At 40.5% G+C, this 16,895-nt stretch overlaps 1 protein-coding gene across 4 annotated transcripts in view; it reads right to left on the bottom strand.

The window, feature by feature from the left end:
• grin1b (glutamate receptor, ionotropic, N-methyl D-aspartate 1b) overlaps positions 1–16,895 on the bottom strand; it is a 75,730-nt gene that overhangs the window by 31,542 nt on the left and 27,293 nt on the right. For all 4 annotated transcript variants that reach the window (XM_039802857.1, XM_039802858.1, XM_039802860.1 and 1 more), the window contains 7 exons: positions 10,738–10,912; positions 8,873–9,023; positions 8,113–8,199; positions 6,540–6,675; positions 6,219–6,346; positions 3,301–3,465; positions 797–915 (listed from right to left, as the gene is read on the bottom strand). In XM_039802857.1, coding sequence (XP_039658791.1) covers positions 797–915; positions 3,301–3,465; positions 6,219–6,346; positions 6,540–6,675; positions 8,113–8,199; positions 8,873–9,023; positions 10,738–10,912 — 961 coding nt within the window. The remainder of the gene's footprint in view (positions 1–796; positions 916–3,300; positions 3,466–6,218; positions 6,347–6,539; positions 6,676–8,112; positions 8,200–8,872; positions 9,024–10,737; positions 10,913–16,895) is intronic.

Here is a 16,895-nt window from a genome sequence, read left to right as displayed (position 1 = left end):
AATCATGATTGTTTTGATAAATATTGAGATCACGATCATTTATTACGATGATTCATAGATTTTAGAGACAAAATAATGTACAAATCTTAGCATCAAAATAAGACTGGTCCTTATTAACAGTGCATCGCCTAGAAGCAACACATAAATAAAATGATACCCTAAAATGACAAGCTCTTCGTCTTCTGTTCCACACATTTGATTCTCTGTTGTATATAGCTCTTCTACTCTAGACTGCAGCTGCAACATTCAGGGGAGTTTTTCCCAGGCTTCCGCTGCAAGGTGCACGTGCAGCTTCATAACAGCTCCCCAAAAAGTAAAGCCAAGACATCTGCGAGCCCCCTGGTGGCTGGCTGTTAAGTTTAGGAAGTGCTTGATTTGATGCAGGGGAGTTTTCTTTGAGCAGTCGATCATGTTCATTTAATCGTGATTGAGATTAATATTCAATTAATTGTGCAGCCCTATTCTAAAGTTGATATGAGGTCTGCTATACACATTAAGTGTGTATTTTTTAAATGTATTGTGTCCTTTGAGCTGAATTGGATCACATTTTTTGCGTGTCATATTGCACCTTATTGTGTCGTATCGCATCATACTGTATTACATATTGTAATATTGTGTCATACCTTATTGTATTTTATTGTATTGTACAGTGTGATTACCTGAACCTGTCTAACAGGTAACAATGCCACCACGTGGACCGACTGACTGACTGTCAAACCATACTGTGTGTGCTGTACTGCATCGTGTTGTAGTATTGTACTGTGATGTATTATATTATATTAAACCATGCGGTTACCTGAACCGGTCTAATAGGTAAAGCATCACTGCCACCACATGGACCGACAGACCGACTAACAGCCACAGTGTGCTCTGGAACGGCTGCATGAATGAATCCAGAGTGCTGCGAGGGATTTCCTAAACACACAAACACAGTTTTAATCATCAGTTATCATCAAGTTAATCAGCTGATTCTGCTCCCAGTCTGCAGTGTTTGTTTGCACATTTCTGACATTGTGTACATTTGGTTTTTGCATCTTACCTCTTTATTGTTTTGTTTATTTGGCTACTCTGTACTTCAACTGCTACACAATAACTTCCCTCTCGATAAATACAGTTTTACCTTATCAGCAGTTCTTTGTTTTTTCAGAATAAACCCAGTAACACCAAACCAATGAAATCGGTTCAATAAATACACAAATGAATCTGCGACATGTTCTTGGTACCTCACATCCACAAACTACAAGTCCCCCCAAATCCCCCAAACCAACAAAAACTGGTCTGAGATTTCTCAATTAAAGCCATTAAAACATTTGACAACACTTGACTTGTATGTTGAAAGGAATCATCCTGACGTGGCCCTTGAGTAAGACACTGATGTAGAACAGAGTTAGCATCTGTAGCTGAGCACCATGTAACAACTGACGGCTCCACATCGGAACCTGGCCTCAGAAGAGTTGAGGGTCGATGGAAACTATCGACCGGACTGCTGTGGAGCCGATTGCTGGCTGTGAACTGGGTCAGTCCGACCTAACACATCCCAAAATATCCTTCAGAGCAGCGGGACAGAGACTGAAGCTGTGAGGAGGTTCAGGCATCAGCTCAGTTTGACTCCATCACACTGAGAACAACAGACGCTTTCTCTTCTGCTGTTTGTTTCAAATCTTTTTCCACTGCAGGAAGTTTAAAACCTGACACCTGGTTCTGCTCAGAACCAGAACTTTAAAGATGGGTCACTTCATTCTACCCGGGCTGATCCGATACTGAACTGAATGGCTTCCCTCAGAAAACTTTTTTAATTGTTCTATAATTTTGTCTAATCTTTTTCATATGTGTTTGTGTCTGACACTCTGAATGCAGCTCCACAAACGCTGATGAAGCCTGAGGTCTCCACTCCATCTTTAAAGGACAGGTTGTCCTGCTCCACTGATGTAGCAGTGAAATGATGCTTAAAGATGTTGTGTTTGTTTGTCACATCTACTCAACAAATCGCAAAACCTAGAATTCGGATTTTGGGCATTTTCAAACCTGCATTGTTCAGTCCAGTTGAATCGGACTCTGGTTGTTTTTCCTCCTCACTACGATTTGTTTGCACCGATCTCACCGCCGTCGTTCTCAGGTGAGGACTGCAACAACCGGACAGAGACCCTTCAGATAAAGTGGTCTCGGCCCAGTCCCAAACCTTTTCCGGAGCGTTTGTCTGTAGTAGAAACGTGATCCGATCTCAATGTGACCTGACTACACGCCATACTCTGCAGGTGCGCGTTGCATTCTGATATGAGGATGAGATGTTGATAGCTGACCGTTGCCATAGACTGTGCAAAAGTAGTGGACGTAGCCACCGTCACCTTGCCCATTGGTTTGGGGACTACTGTTTTGAAGCTTTGAGTTTGGCATTTTGGCTGTCGCCATCTTGTTTTTTTGGAGCCAGAAGTGACCATATTTGAAGGAGAGGGTGGAGCTGGGGAGGAGCGAGGGGTGGATCGGACTGAGGACACTGTGCACGGCACGGTGGTAGCCTACGCATCTTCCGCCAAAGGCTAAAAACACATCTCCTCCGACTACACTTCGGATAGACATGAAGAAGGAAAAAAAAAGAAAATATATATATATTTCTTGAAGCTGCACTTTCACATGTCTCTTTGTAGTTTTGCTTATTTAAAGCTAATGCACTTGCACTTACTACTTGTTGTCTGGAGTCTGCACCTTCAGGGTTGAAGTCGCTTTGGATAAAAACGTCAGCTAAATGACATGTAATGTAATGTAATGTGACTTGAAACTAGTGATTGAGTCATAAATTCATTAGGAAAATGTTTACTGAGTTAATAAATCAAGTAGGGTCATTTTATTATAGACTTTTATACAGTCAGACTTCTTATTGGAGAAAGAAGAGTCGCCCCCATGCTGGCAATTACAAGGCAGGTTTGCTGCTTTGCTGTTCCGCGAGGCCATGTTCCATTCACGCTCTGAACAAATTGCGTTGCCTTCTTAATATTTGGACAGGAGCAAGTTCCTGTGTTTATGTTCTCACACTTCCCCCCCCCCCCCCCGACACATCTGACCAATGATAGGAAAGAACATTTTCAAAGTTGTTGAAAGTGAAGCATTTTGATCCGTTTGGATTTATTTTTGTGGAGAAAAGAAACCAAACCAACTAGGTAAACACGTTAACCAACTCATCCAGGGATTCAGACCAGATGAAACTCCCTGTAGGTCTGAGACGCCTCCTGAGCTGAGCCCAAAGAGACTAGAACAGTTAAGCAGAGATACTGAACACAAGTTATAAAATAAGAGTGGGCTGACCTTCTTGACGAGGATGGTAAGCCCCTGGTATTTAAAGGGTTTGGAGAACTCAATGTACTGAGCACGCTCGTTGTTGATGGTGAGGGGAGCGACGATCATGTCGGCTAGACCTCCCAACAGCTCCCCCATCATCCCGTTCCACTCCTTCTTGTTACTGTTGTTCACCTACAAGAGGACAACGGAGGACAGTCCATGTCAGAGCATCCTGCACAACTTCAGGGACATGAATGTGTTGAATGTATCTCATTAAAAATAGTAGGGCAGGGCGATATGACGATAAATTTCATCAAAACCTAATAAAAATGTCTATTGTACTTCTTTTTCTATATCGTTTTTATCGCAATGTTGAAAAACCAGCAGCCGAACTGCGTTAAGGCAATTTTTACTGTTTTACGTTCTGATCGTTGTACGTGATGCTCATTTTGCACTACAATTCATAATAAAGTGAGAAAATACTCTACTTTGTATTTTTCCAATATTCACACAGAAGTACACAAAAATAGGCTTTACCATGTGGTTATTTTCATATAGACTAATTATTATTGAATTACCAGAAAACATGCTATATTGTAATATATCTCATTACTGAGATTTGAAATTACCTATATCAGGATAGAAGATTTTGGCCATATTGTCCAGCTCAAAATGGAAAAAAATTGAGTAAAACATGATATAAGATAATGTAATGTAGTAGACAGTTGTTGGCCTCCAAATGAGGAATGACAGTCAAAGAATCATTGTAATAAACTAAACAACTAAACCTCTGACAGCTGACAAATCTTATTATAATAAAGTCCAGAATCAGCATCAGCTGCGGTTAACATATACATTTTCATCTACCACAGTGTTCTATTTTGCATACAATTTTATTTATACAAATGTATTCTATTTTAAATATTTTATATTGTATCCCCATATTTAACTTCTGCAGTATCTTATGTGTTCTCATTTTTAGTTGTGTCATTTTGTTTTTATACATATTTAATGAGCGTTGCTGGAGGAGCCTGAGAACGTCTGCTTTGTCTGTAATTGTTGTGCACATGACAATAAACAATAAAGACCTTGGAACTTGAGGAGTTAGTGCTGAACTGATCTTTTCCTGTGATGTTTTATCTTTCAGGGAAATTAAGCAGATTTACAAATAAATCTATATAGAGAAACGGGAGGAAGAGGAGGTGGCCCCAGAGACAGAGAGCAGACAGACTGGAGAGAATAACGATGGAGGAGAGGAGGAGAGATTGTGTCATTCGGAGCAGCTAAAAGAGCAGCAGAGAGAGAGAGAGAGAGAGAGAGAGAGAGAGAGAGAGAAAGAAAAAAAAAGAGAGAGAGAGAGAGTAATGACATAATGTCTCTCAGCCTCAACAAGGTCAGAGTCAGGGACGGAGCTGTGGTCGCCATGGCAACAAGCCTCAGTGATGTGCTTGTGGTGAATCAGTAAACGGGTCAGAGAGAGAGAGTGAGAGAGAGAGAGAGAGAGAGAGAGAGAGAGAGAGAGAGAGACAGCGACAACCTCGCCGGCCAAGTTTCACTCAGATGTAAAGTCGTGTGACTATATATATATATATATATATATATATATATATATATATATATATATATGTATATAAATATATATATATTTAAACAGCTGGTGGAGCTGATCCTTCAGGCGCTGTCATTAAACCACTTCAGAAGAAGAGGACAGAACGAGATACCAGCAGTACTGAAGTGCTGTGAGTACATCAGGAGTACTTAAGTCAGTAATATGCAAACAGCGGTATTACAAACAAATTCATATTTTTGTTAAACGTTAATGATGAAATTGTTGCTTTGCATCATTGCTGCATTATTAATGCACTAAATATATAATTAGTCACCAAATGTAGTCACTAGGTATTTGAAAACGCCTTCTAAGGTGCAGATTTTTCAAAACTCCAAATCCCAGACTCTCAATATGTGTATATATATTGTATATTATATATCGTATTTATCGCTTTTGTATGAATAAACAGTAGTATGTATTTTTTTCAGACGCATTGAGCTGTAATTACCACGTCCCTTCCTGAGAGTTTGGAGATGTGTAACCATGGTAACCCGTGCCGACCTCATCTTTATCGGCATCACCAGATAATGCTTTTATTAATTACTGAAAAAGGTAAGCATCTAGTCCAACAGTCGCAGGTTACAAAATCACTGATGTTTATGTAAAAATGTAATTTGAAGCGTTATTGACGTTACGTAGTTGCTTTGGTCGCTATCCGTTTGTCTGTTATGAACGTTGTCACTACCGCACTGCAATTTGGGATATTTGTAACATACTATTGGTTTCATACTAAGGGCTCCTGCACACTGGCTGCGTGGCGTGAGCGTGGCGTGAGCGTGGTGTTTCTGTTGCGTGGCGGCTGCGTGGCGTTTTCTATGTCTTTGCACACCAGAAACGTGTCTGACGCGGCGCTGCTGCTGCTAGCCTTGTCTGTACACATGTATGTTTCCCATTGATAAAATGAAATAATAGCATGTTCTTCATCTTTATCTAATATTTTTGTGTTTGTACATTTGTTTGCACCTATTTCGATATATATATATATATATATATATATATATATATATATATATATATATATATATATTCAATAACATTAACAACTTTGTGTAGCTGTAAAGAGTCTATATTGTAACAACTTACTTAAATGACCTAGCCTACCTGATGTTGGACCGTCACTCAGAAGACACACTACGTTGTTATTGTAGCTTATTCTATCTTTCGATTATACATATATTACTACGGAAAATTAAAACTGTATTTGTTGTTTTTCAGTTTGAGTTGTTGACAGAAGAAAAGCCATTCTTCTGTTAAGAATTCTACCACACACACACACACACACACACACACACACACACACACACACACACACACACACACACACAGAAAGACTTACGCGCTCCTGCGTGCCAAATTTCCCATCAGCAACCAGGTGAACTTCGTAGGTGAAGTTCATGCTCATTGCCAGCTTGATGAGCAGGTCAATGCAGAAACCATAGCAACACTGAGGGACGATGGGCTGACCTGGACAAAAACACACACAGGCACACAAATTGAAGAAGTGGTGTGCACATTTGTGTGCACATATCACTGTGCTCTTCTATCTTTGTGAGGTCCAATTTCAGTTCCTCACATCTTTAAAAAAAGTTTAGCTTCTCCTGCAGGATAATACATGTATTAAAATAAATGTGGTGTGTGTGTGTGTGTGTGTGTGTACCTGGTGTCGTCCCATTGGGTCCGGTACAGATCACCTTCTTGATTAAGACTCCGTTGACGGTGTACTCCTCTTTACATGTCCCATCAGTCTTTGTTGGCTTCACGTAAACAAATGGTTCCTGATGGATCGTTACAATCTAAATAAACAAACACACACACACACACACACACACACACACACACACACACACACACACACACACACACACACACACACACACACACACACACACACACACACACACACACACAAACACACAGTAAAAGTCCTGCTTTAAAAAGGTTCCTTCAGGATCCTTGTGGATCAGCATACCTGGGGCTCATTCCGATTGATTGGGAGAGGCGGGGAAATTATTTAAGCCTGTGTGTGTGGACTCGTTCTGTTTGTCTTCTCCTGCTGGGTGTCTGTGGAGACGCGTCCGGGTTGGCGTGCTTTACGTTTTTGCCGCTGCCCTAGGTCGTTAGTCTGCTGCGGTGTGGTAAGGGCACTTTTTCCATCTTTTGTGCCTTTTATTGTTCCGTGTCGCCGTGCATGTGGCACAAATGTGCCTTCTTTCATAGAGCTGACCCTGTCTTGGTTGTGGATGTCCCCGTGTGGGTGGATGTATGCCTGGGATGCTGGCGTTGGGTATCTCGGTAAACTGCATGCCTCCCTCTTTCGACCCATTTGGGCGTTCTCAAGATCTGACATAGTCTTATTTGTTATACTGTGGGCCGCTGTGTGTGTGCGCGAGGTGGGTGCCTCTGCCGGGGTCTGAGGGCGGCCTGTCCTGTAATTCGGTAACTTGCTGTGTTTGCCTGTTTGCTTTGAATTCATTGCGGTCCTGTTTTAATGGTGTGTTTTACAACACAGCTTGACCAGGTTGCAGCCTTATACATGCTGCTGTGGGGCTATCGTGGTGCCACGACTAATTAAAGGGCCAGTACTCCCCGGCGCGTTCTTACCCCACTGAGGCTGTTCTGGATACTGGAAAAAAACTGTTCTGGTGAACGGATCTGTGTGCTTTAAAGGTCTTGGGCCTATCCCAAGTGGCGTTGTCGGACATTTTTAGTTTTCTCGAGTGTCATAGGCCACTCGCATTGCCACATAAGTATAATCATAAAAATGTAGTTAAAATATTTAAAAGATGTTGCCTGTGTCTGTTATATCATTAAACTATTATTACTAATTAATGTAAAAGCAGGATTTTACTGTTATTTTGAAGTATTACCTTATAATTATTTTCATTATTGCTTCAGCTGTACTGAAACTGTACGAAATGTAACTTATAACAAAACATTTTTTTTTATTTTAAACTCTCCATATGTTTTGTTTGTAAAAATCTTAATTTGGAAAGTAACTAAAGCTGTCAGATAGTGTCTTGACCACAACAATAATAAAGTTATTGTATGAACTGCTGTCATGAAAGCCAGGTTTTTCAGTCAAATTCAAAATGTCTGACTTGTTTTTGGATTTTGTGTGAATTTGCTTCCATATACATCTTTGCATTGACTTTATATGCAATTGTGCTAATTCACCTTTACAGCAGTACCAGTAGTTTTAGTTCTAACAATAACAGCAGCATCTGCAGTACCTTCAGTTTAGTCGACATCTGGTATCCAACTGGTTTCTCTGTCTCTCCTCCAGGCCAGATGATCTTCCTCTGAGGGTTCATCACAACCTAAATACACACACACACACAGGTTGTCATGTTGTTCCAGGTCTAACTATGACAAGCTGACTAAATGACAGCATCAATAGTGCATATGTACATCAATAGTTAAAGAGGCAGGAGACTAACACACACACACACACACACACACACACACACACACACACACACACACACACACACACACACACACACACACACTGGATATGTTGTGCTGACATTAACTTAACAAACCCTGTAAAACCCATAATGTTAGCTATTGAGTCATCACAGTATTCTTGAATCACTCGTCAGAGCTTCAGTGAGTCACGAACATAAAGTAGTTGATACTGTGAGAAACTGAGCAACAGGGATCCTACATTTCCCATAATGCACCTGGATAGTGTCTTTGATCAGAGGCTCCCTGTCTAGTAAACAGCCATATCTTTTTGTCTTATACTTTTATATTACTATTATTACCACCAGGAGACTGATATTTATGAGGAGGACTAGTGGAATTAGCCTTTAAACCAGATGTATAAACAGCTGTAACCAGGTGTGTCACCAGGTAAACCCAGGTGTATAGGACCTTAGATACGACTTCCTACGCTTAGCAACCGGAGATATTTATAGTCCGTTTAGCTCACAGAACCCTTCAGCCTAGACAGCCAGGTATAACCAGGTGTAAACAGGTGTACTGTACCTGTGAGCCGTTGAAGACTCCGACCTGGACGAGGCGACTTGGCTTCTGTTGCCAGTTCAGGATGCTGTAGGTTGCGAAGCGTCGGTCGCCGTCGTCGTTAAACTCAATCCGTCCAGTCAGACCGTCAGGGTACTTGGATGACATCAGCACTCTGGGGAGCCAATCAAAGAGCAGGGGCGTCAGGGTGGAGACCATAAGAAATCTGGTTTAATTTTGGTTCATAGTGGTTTTAGTTTTAATTTAAAGACAAGGACTTAAAGTATGAACGGACTGCCTGTGAAACTGGACAACATAAACAACAATGATCTAACTGGACTTTATGGTCTATATAGGTCACACAGAGAGGAAAGGAGGAGTGACAGGGATGTTCATTATCCCAGTTGTGTCCATCTAACTTGCAAATGAATCCAGATCAGATCAGTGAAGCATCTCAGTTTTTATCTCCAGCTGAAGCTGGGGGAGAGGATTCCATCCTGATCTCACTGGACAGCAGCGAGAGTCTTTTCTACACACCCGGTCCTGTGAGACCGGAGACTGATGATAGTCCAACACTATCACTGACTAAGACTGCAGGGATCCTCTATTCTGAATGTATCTATTTAAATTAAATAAATCACCATAATTAGCTTCATTCTAGCATTTCCTGAAAAACACATTTTGGGCTGTCAGAGGAACTGGTTTTAAAGATCCAGTAAAATCATAATGATATACAGTATTTATCTGTCAAATATGACAAAAAATAATCTTTGAGAATTTGAGTATTGAGTATATGTCAGAATGTTCTCTTTTCTCTTCCTAAACTCTGGGGTTGATACAGAAATGTATCCCATCTGACCACCTAACCCCCATCATGTAAAACTGCACTTGACTTCACTATCTTGTGGGTCGAAGTGGCCAGCAGAGTGATAATATACGGTATGAGCCACCAAAATGAACAATGAATGAACATCACAATCCCCATATTAACAACTTTATTCATTAATAAAGACAGTCTGACGGTGCCTTGTCTGTTTTCATAGTAATGCAAGACACTTTGCAGTACATTTTCTCAGTCCATAACAGTCAAAAATAACAACTGTTGTATTCTAATTAAACATAAATGAAATTTGTTATATGCACCATGTCAGAATAATATCAGTTGAAATATGAAGGAATTCAAGACAAATTTAGACCTTCTTCAAGGAAGGACCTTAAACCTCACCTTGAGCCCATTATCATGTCAGTTAATATTGTTCTTCAATAATCAATATCTCCATATTTCTAAGACCAGTTATAATAAAATGACTTACAACAAACCTTTTGCCATATAGTAAACCTGGGGGTTTTAGGGTCCGTTTTGTAATGTGTGTTTGGATGTCAGGTGGCAAAAGAAATGTCAGTTCTCTACTGTCTCTATTGAATAAGAACAAAACCGCCCCCCCAAAAAATACTTAAAAACAAATTGCAGTTCAGACCAAACAGCTCGCTTATCCACATCCACTTTCAAGCAATCAAATCAAATCCGTCTCCAGATTATACAGATTATACTCTGCATACTTTTTCCATTTAATTCAGAAATACATCACATTACAGAAGCTCGAGATGCTCCAACTGCTGTTTCACTCACGCAACTGCTGTTCAAATATTTTAGAACTTTGCCATGTCTTAAATCTACTGGTATACTGTATTATATATAGTCTCTCAGCAGAATGAAGACATATTTTTTCACTCATTTTTACAACATAACAATTTACAAAAATGACCCAATGTTAAGATGCATTATAGAAGGAAAAACCGACTGAACAGAAAAAGATACTGAGTTTAAATCTGATGTCATCATCAATGCTGACTGAGGTTGACCTCTGACCTCAGTCGGCGCTACTGACCGTTTAAAGAGTGGTCCTGTCCTCCAGATGTTGGTGTTTCCCACGCAGCCCCGCGGAGGCTCCGTGATGTTCTCCTTCTCAAACAGCTCCTGCAGAGACTGAGCCACCACTGCCACAGCGTCTGCGATGTGAGCCGACTCGTTTTTACCGTTAATCAGCTGGAGGCCCAGCAGGCCTGCACCACACACAACACACATAAACATAACACACACACACACACACACACACACACACACACACACACACACAAGAAAGAGGTTAAACACGCACACAGCTGAAAGCTAATTAGACTGCAGACTGAAAACTGCCCTCATTCATACAGTTAATTAAAAACTCACACATACTTTAATTAATTTTACAAATGTAACCAAAGGAGTGCTTCAGTGTAATTCAAACAAACACACTTTCTCAGGGTTTCAGGCGTCAGGTCAGTGTTCAGTACCACCAAACTGCATGCTGGGAGTTCACTCTGAGAATCACAGCCATTTGTCTCTCAGAACAGAAAAAAGCCTCACTGAGACGTTATAAACTGTGTCTGGTGTTTTCCTTCTGCAGAAACTCATCACACTGCGACGAAAAGTGTCTACATCTACCCTCCGGCTGACTGACAACAGCTGGCTAACATTTTTAGCATTCCCCAAAGAAACTAGTGGGAACAGCTAACATTTGCTAATGAAAACAGCTGGCTAACACTGTTAGCATTTCCCAAAGAAACTACTTGGAACCTCCATGCTGGGAACAGCTAGTAACGTTTAGTAATGAAAACACTGAGAACTGCAGCTGGCTTACATTGTTAGCATTCCCCATAGAGACAACTGGGAACAACTAGCTAACATGTACCACTGAAACCACAGCATGCTAACATTCCTCCAATGAACAAACCAGCTACTTCCAACTGAAACTATACTGGGAACGGCTAGCTAGCACTGCTAACATCCTCCATTAAAACCACTGGGTTAAGAACAACTAGATAACATTTCCTATCGATATCAATAGGTACAGCCAGAGTGCAGCTACCAAACGTTCCTCCCTGAAACTACTGGGAAAGAACTAGCGAACATTTCATTTCGCAACTTTTGGGAACAGCTTGTTACGACTGGTAAGACGACAAAATCAGTGGGAGCAGCTAGCTGACAATGTTAACATTTTTTACCAAATCTAACTCGCTAAAATTTTTTCCTGCAGTAAGTTACAGCTACCTTCCTCCTTAAAACTACTGGAAACAGAACAGATAGCTAGTGTTTTCTACTGAAACTACTAGCTAGCGCTGTTAGCACTATAGCTAGCTAGTACTCATAAAGTAAAGTTAGCTATTCTCCCTGAAACCAGTTTTAACAAGCTAAGCTTCTTTCCTGTACCTTATACGCCGATAATATTCAGCCATTAAATACAGAACAGCTAACGTTAGTAGCTAACTATTCTAAGTTATATTATTCTATAAAGCTCCATTGGGCAGAGATGAATCTCTAACTTTACTTCTAACTCACACCAAATTTATAATCTCCAATCTTAATGTAAACATAACCATTACGAACAGCAAACATGTAGCCTAACCATCTCCAGACTCAAAAGGTTACAGAGATTTTACATGAACTGAACATTACCGTTTGGTGTGCCAGTCACACCTCTTTAGGCGGTGCTAAGCTTACATCCCTCCCTAAAACTAAAGGGTACAGCAAGCTACCGTTTCTCCTTCCCTGAAACTGTTCTTAACTGAAGCAAATGAGTGCTACTGAATAATTCCAGATCACAATAAATAAACGTACAACTTACTACCTTAATCAGAAAAACACAATCAGCTAACTTTACTAAATAATACTAAGTAGAGCTGGTTATTCCAATTAAACACTGATGGTCACAGCCCACTGGTTTATCAAATTAAACTTAATGTGTTCCACTAGAGCAGAGCATATTATTTCTAATGAGGAATGCTAACAGTGTTAACAGACTGTTGCTCAGTTAGCTGAAGCACCAAATGCAGAAACTTTTTCCTCATAATGTGAAAAGTATCTGGTGAAGAAAAACAACATCAAAATCCATAATGTCACAGTAATGCTTATAGGTTTCTTTTTAGGGAATTGTTTGAGGAACAACCTCAGCACAATCCTAACTTTACAGAGACAGGAGTAACCATAACAGGAACACTTGTGTAATCCAACACAACAATCCTGCAGCACAAACTACCTCTAAGAAGATTCAGTTTGTGTTAGATAGTGGTAAATCTGTGACGCTGTAGAGTTGTTGTAGTATTGGGTTAGACTTCAGCTAAAGGTGTTCAGGTTATTCTGTACATCAACTGTATAAAATCCAACCTAGAAAAGCCTTTAAAAAACCTGCAAAGAAGTTTAGGAAGATTGAAAGTTTAGTCTAACCATTCTCGCCTTACTATCTTAAATCTACAGGAGCCATTACCTGGTTTTTGCATGAATAACAGCCAACCATAAAGATAATGAATGAATAAATGAATACCTCAGAAACAGTCTCCAAGCTCCAGCAGTGTTGATTGTTTGTTTTTTACGAGGATGAGAGACTTTGTGTTTGAGGTAGGCTTATAATGTTTATCTGTTTACACCAACAATAAACAGACAGTTAAAGAAATGAACAACGTGACGCCGTAGATTTCCACGGAGACCAGTGAAGGATATTAGAAGCACTTTTCCGGTGCTGGCTGAGCGTTACTGCGCAGCCTCCAACTGAGCTTGACGACGTAGATGTGACGTGAGCAACCTGTCTGAAAGTTGTAAGTCTTCTGGTAGCTGTGCCAAGAGAAATCTCAATCATTCCCAATCTTACAGAGACGGAGAGCGTAGGTATATGTAAGGAGATAACATGGGCACAGGCTAATTATTGCTAACTAAAATGCTAGTTAACATTAGTAATTAAACTTAAACAGCTAATGTCCAAACTGCCTGCAAGCTTCTCCTGTACTATACGGTTATTTCCTCTACTATGCGACAGTAAGTCGTGTGGTCATGACACAATCGTTAGCCTATCTTTACAAAAACGTCTGCTACGGAGCCATAACTTGAGATACAAGGTAATGGAGCCTTTTATACATTGTCGTGTTTCTTTAGAAATAAACAATAGAAAAATTTCTTTTAATGAGTCTTTAAATGCTTCAGATGTAAAGTTATTTGCTGTCAAAGGGGCGCCAAAATGAATGGCAGTCAATGTGATGCTAATGGCGGTTGATGGATTGTTAGCAACAAAATGGCTCCACAGGAGGTACGCTTTGGAGGCTGGCTTAACCCTTGACAGTAAAAGGCCTGATGAACTGACTAACTGGCTGGACGTGCACTCCTACGTGTCCCCACGTTAATGCACACACAGTACATACAGTGTGCACCTATAGTCTGTCAAGGCAGACTGATCTCATAAAGTGGCGTATGTATGACACGCCAATTCGTATGCCATTTTGGCGTGTTATCAAGATGCATAATCGCTTTTTAGCGTGTTTATCAACGCCGTTTGGCTGCCATTGACCTACATTACGTGTGAATTTTCGTCGTAGCAAGTAGTATGAAAGGACGTAAGTCCGCAGAGGGAGATTAGTTGGGGTGGGGGATGGGTAAAACATGGGGCTTTCACACAGGAGATCCAGGATTGCATCCCGTATGTGGTGTTGTTCAACTGTTTTTTTTTTTTAAGCCTTCCCCAATGTTTCTTTCCTAAACCCAACCGTATTGTTTTCCTAAGCGTGTGACGTTGGTTACTGTCGTGTTTTTGTTGTGTTTTTGTTGTGTTTTTGTGTTACTAAAGCCTTTCCCAATGTTCTTTTGGTAAACCCAACTTTTTTTTCTTTTTTTTTACACGCGTGTGACGTTGTTATCGCGATAGAATGGAATGTTCTCGCAATAGAACGGCACGTTCTCGCGATAATTGGTATGTTTGCATCCGCTGTATACAGCGTAGACATACACGTGGATAGCTCAAAATGCGTACAGATAACGAGATGAGAATGAATGAATCTTTCAATTCAACCATGTGATGATTTGTCTAAGCCTAAATGAGCTGCAGGCCTGAAACATGATCTTCTCATTTGTTGTTGTCATCTCTCTGGATAATACATGAAATATCATTGTTAAGACTAAAACCGGTAGGTTAATGTCACAATAAAAAGGCTTTTATCTGAAACAGTTTCCCTAAAAAGAAACCTCAAACTTCTCCATCAAAGACAAAACAGCTGAGGATTATTTTCAGAGTGCAGTCTTGCTACACTTTTAAGAATATGATGTATCATTTTTTGACACATCTGGAGTTCGGGAGAGAAAGGGATGTGTAGAAAAATGACACATCATTTTTAAGAGTGCAGCAGCTGGCTGGTGAGGATGTTTTCTGAAACAAAAAGCCACGGCAACAGAGCGGGGAGCCGATTACCCAGCAGCCAGAGAAACGGGCGAAATGTTCAACACGTGCAGGACGAGGTTGAAATCTCATATTAGTTTATAGGAAGTCTTCAGACCAGAGGCAGATTGAAATTTAGGATCACGGCGGATCTTATGGTGGCCAAAAGTATGTGGACGGCTGAGCATATGTGACAGTGTAACATGTTTACTAATGTGCTGCTCTAACAGCCTCCACTGTGCTGGTTTCAGTCTCTCCACCAGATGTTGAACCTGCTGCATTCAGACAGCAGAGCATCTGTGAGGTCCAACCCTGATGTTGGTGATCAGATGGGGTTCACAGTCGGTGGTCCAGTTCATCTAAATGGGGTTGGAGGCAGTTGAGGTCAGGACTCCGTGCAGATCAGCCAAGTTTTTTCACAGCAAACTGGGAAAACCAGTTCTATATGGAGCTGCTTTGTGTAAAGGTGGACCCTGACCAAAAGTAGAGGGGTGTCCACATACTTTTGGCCGTATAGTGTAGCTTTGTTTACATCACGTACTCATCTGGCTGACTGAGTAATCAGCTGACTCATTAAACCCCGCCCCCTCAATAGCAGAGCGGGCTCCATGTTGCAGTGGGTGGAGCCTCTATCGGCCAATGGCAAAGGGCAAAGCATCAAGCAGGAAACAGGAAGCAGCGGCGGCATCTTACCAGTTTGTTCAGACACACGTCATGGTAACTGTAGCAACACTAGCTGTTTATCAACCCCCATTGAACCTGAATAAAGCTCACCCAACCCCCCTCCCTCCCCTCCCGTTCCCATAGCAGCACATGTTAGAGTCTACTGTGAGAACGGGCAGACGGGCGGGCGGACGACACACACTATAGAAAATGAAACAAACAAAAAGATGTTAGACACATTTAAAGCCACACAATTACAATGAGCCAGAAAAGAAAACAGTGGTTAGGAACCTTTAAACATGTTTTTTTTTTTCTTCTTTTTTTATGTTTAAACGTTCAACCAGCAGTTAGAAAAAACCAGAGAGAAACACACCAGGACGCTGAGAATCTAACTGTGATGAGGATGAGCTTCCTTCATCAGAGACCTACAGCACTATCAGACAGAGGCAGAGAGATAGAGAAAAGCCATATTTCCATCCAATTGCTTTGTAATCATGATGAAAATGATTGATTAGTGTATAAGTAGTCTCTCACCTGAGGTTTTTTGAGTAAACAGCTAACGCTCGCGACCATATTAATAATGCTTTAAAACTATTTACTGTAACAAAGCTTTAGTGATCCATCATCCTCAAAAACCTTTGGATCAGTTGTTACTTGTCTAGTGACCAATAATCCTAATGACGATGGGGGAGACAAAACTGCCAATCAGAAATACAGATTTATTGAGTGTAAAATAGATTTCTTTTTCTCAAATTCAATTATTCTTTGCATAATGATAATTCATCTACAAAATATAATTTATGTCATACTGAACTCTTTTTCTGTTATCAAAATGTCTTATTGCACACTCAGAATTTAATTCCATAACTACCTACAGGTGACTGCTGAGCATCCATTAATTTTTAGACTGATTTCTATTGATTTTAAGAACATTTTGATTTAGATAGATACATTGAAATTGATCGGCAGCGATGGAATAAGATACCTAGTTTGTATCCGTTACCCATTAATCACACATTAATCACTCTCAGAAATAAAATACAATAACTCTTCTTATTCCTTTCTTTCAATTGATCTCTACCTTGACTATGACTTCTGTAAGCACATTCTAACATTAAGTAAACAACTGTACAGACTCACCATTAAAGAAT

Source organism: Perca fluviatilis, chromosome 6 (assembly GCF_010015445.1).
Source record: "Perca fluviatilis chromosome 6, GENO_Pfluv_1.0, whole genome shotgun sequence".
Taxonomy (NCBI): domain Eukaryota; kingdom Metazoa; phylum Chordata; class Actinopteri; order Perciformes; family Percidae; genus Perca; species Perca fluviatilis.
This window is presented reverse-complemented; position numbering and strand designations above follow the sequence as displayed.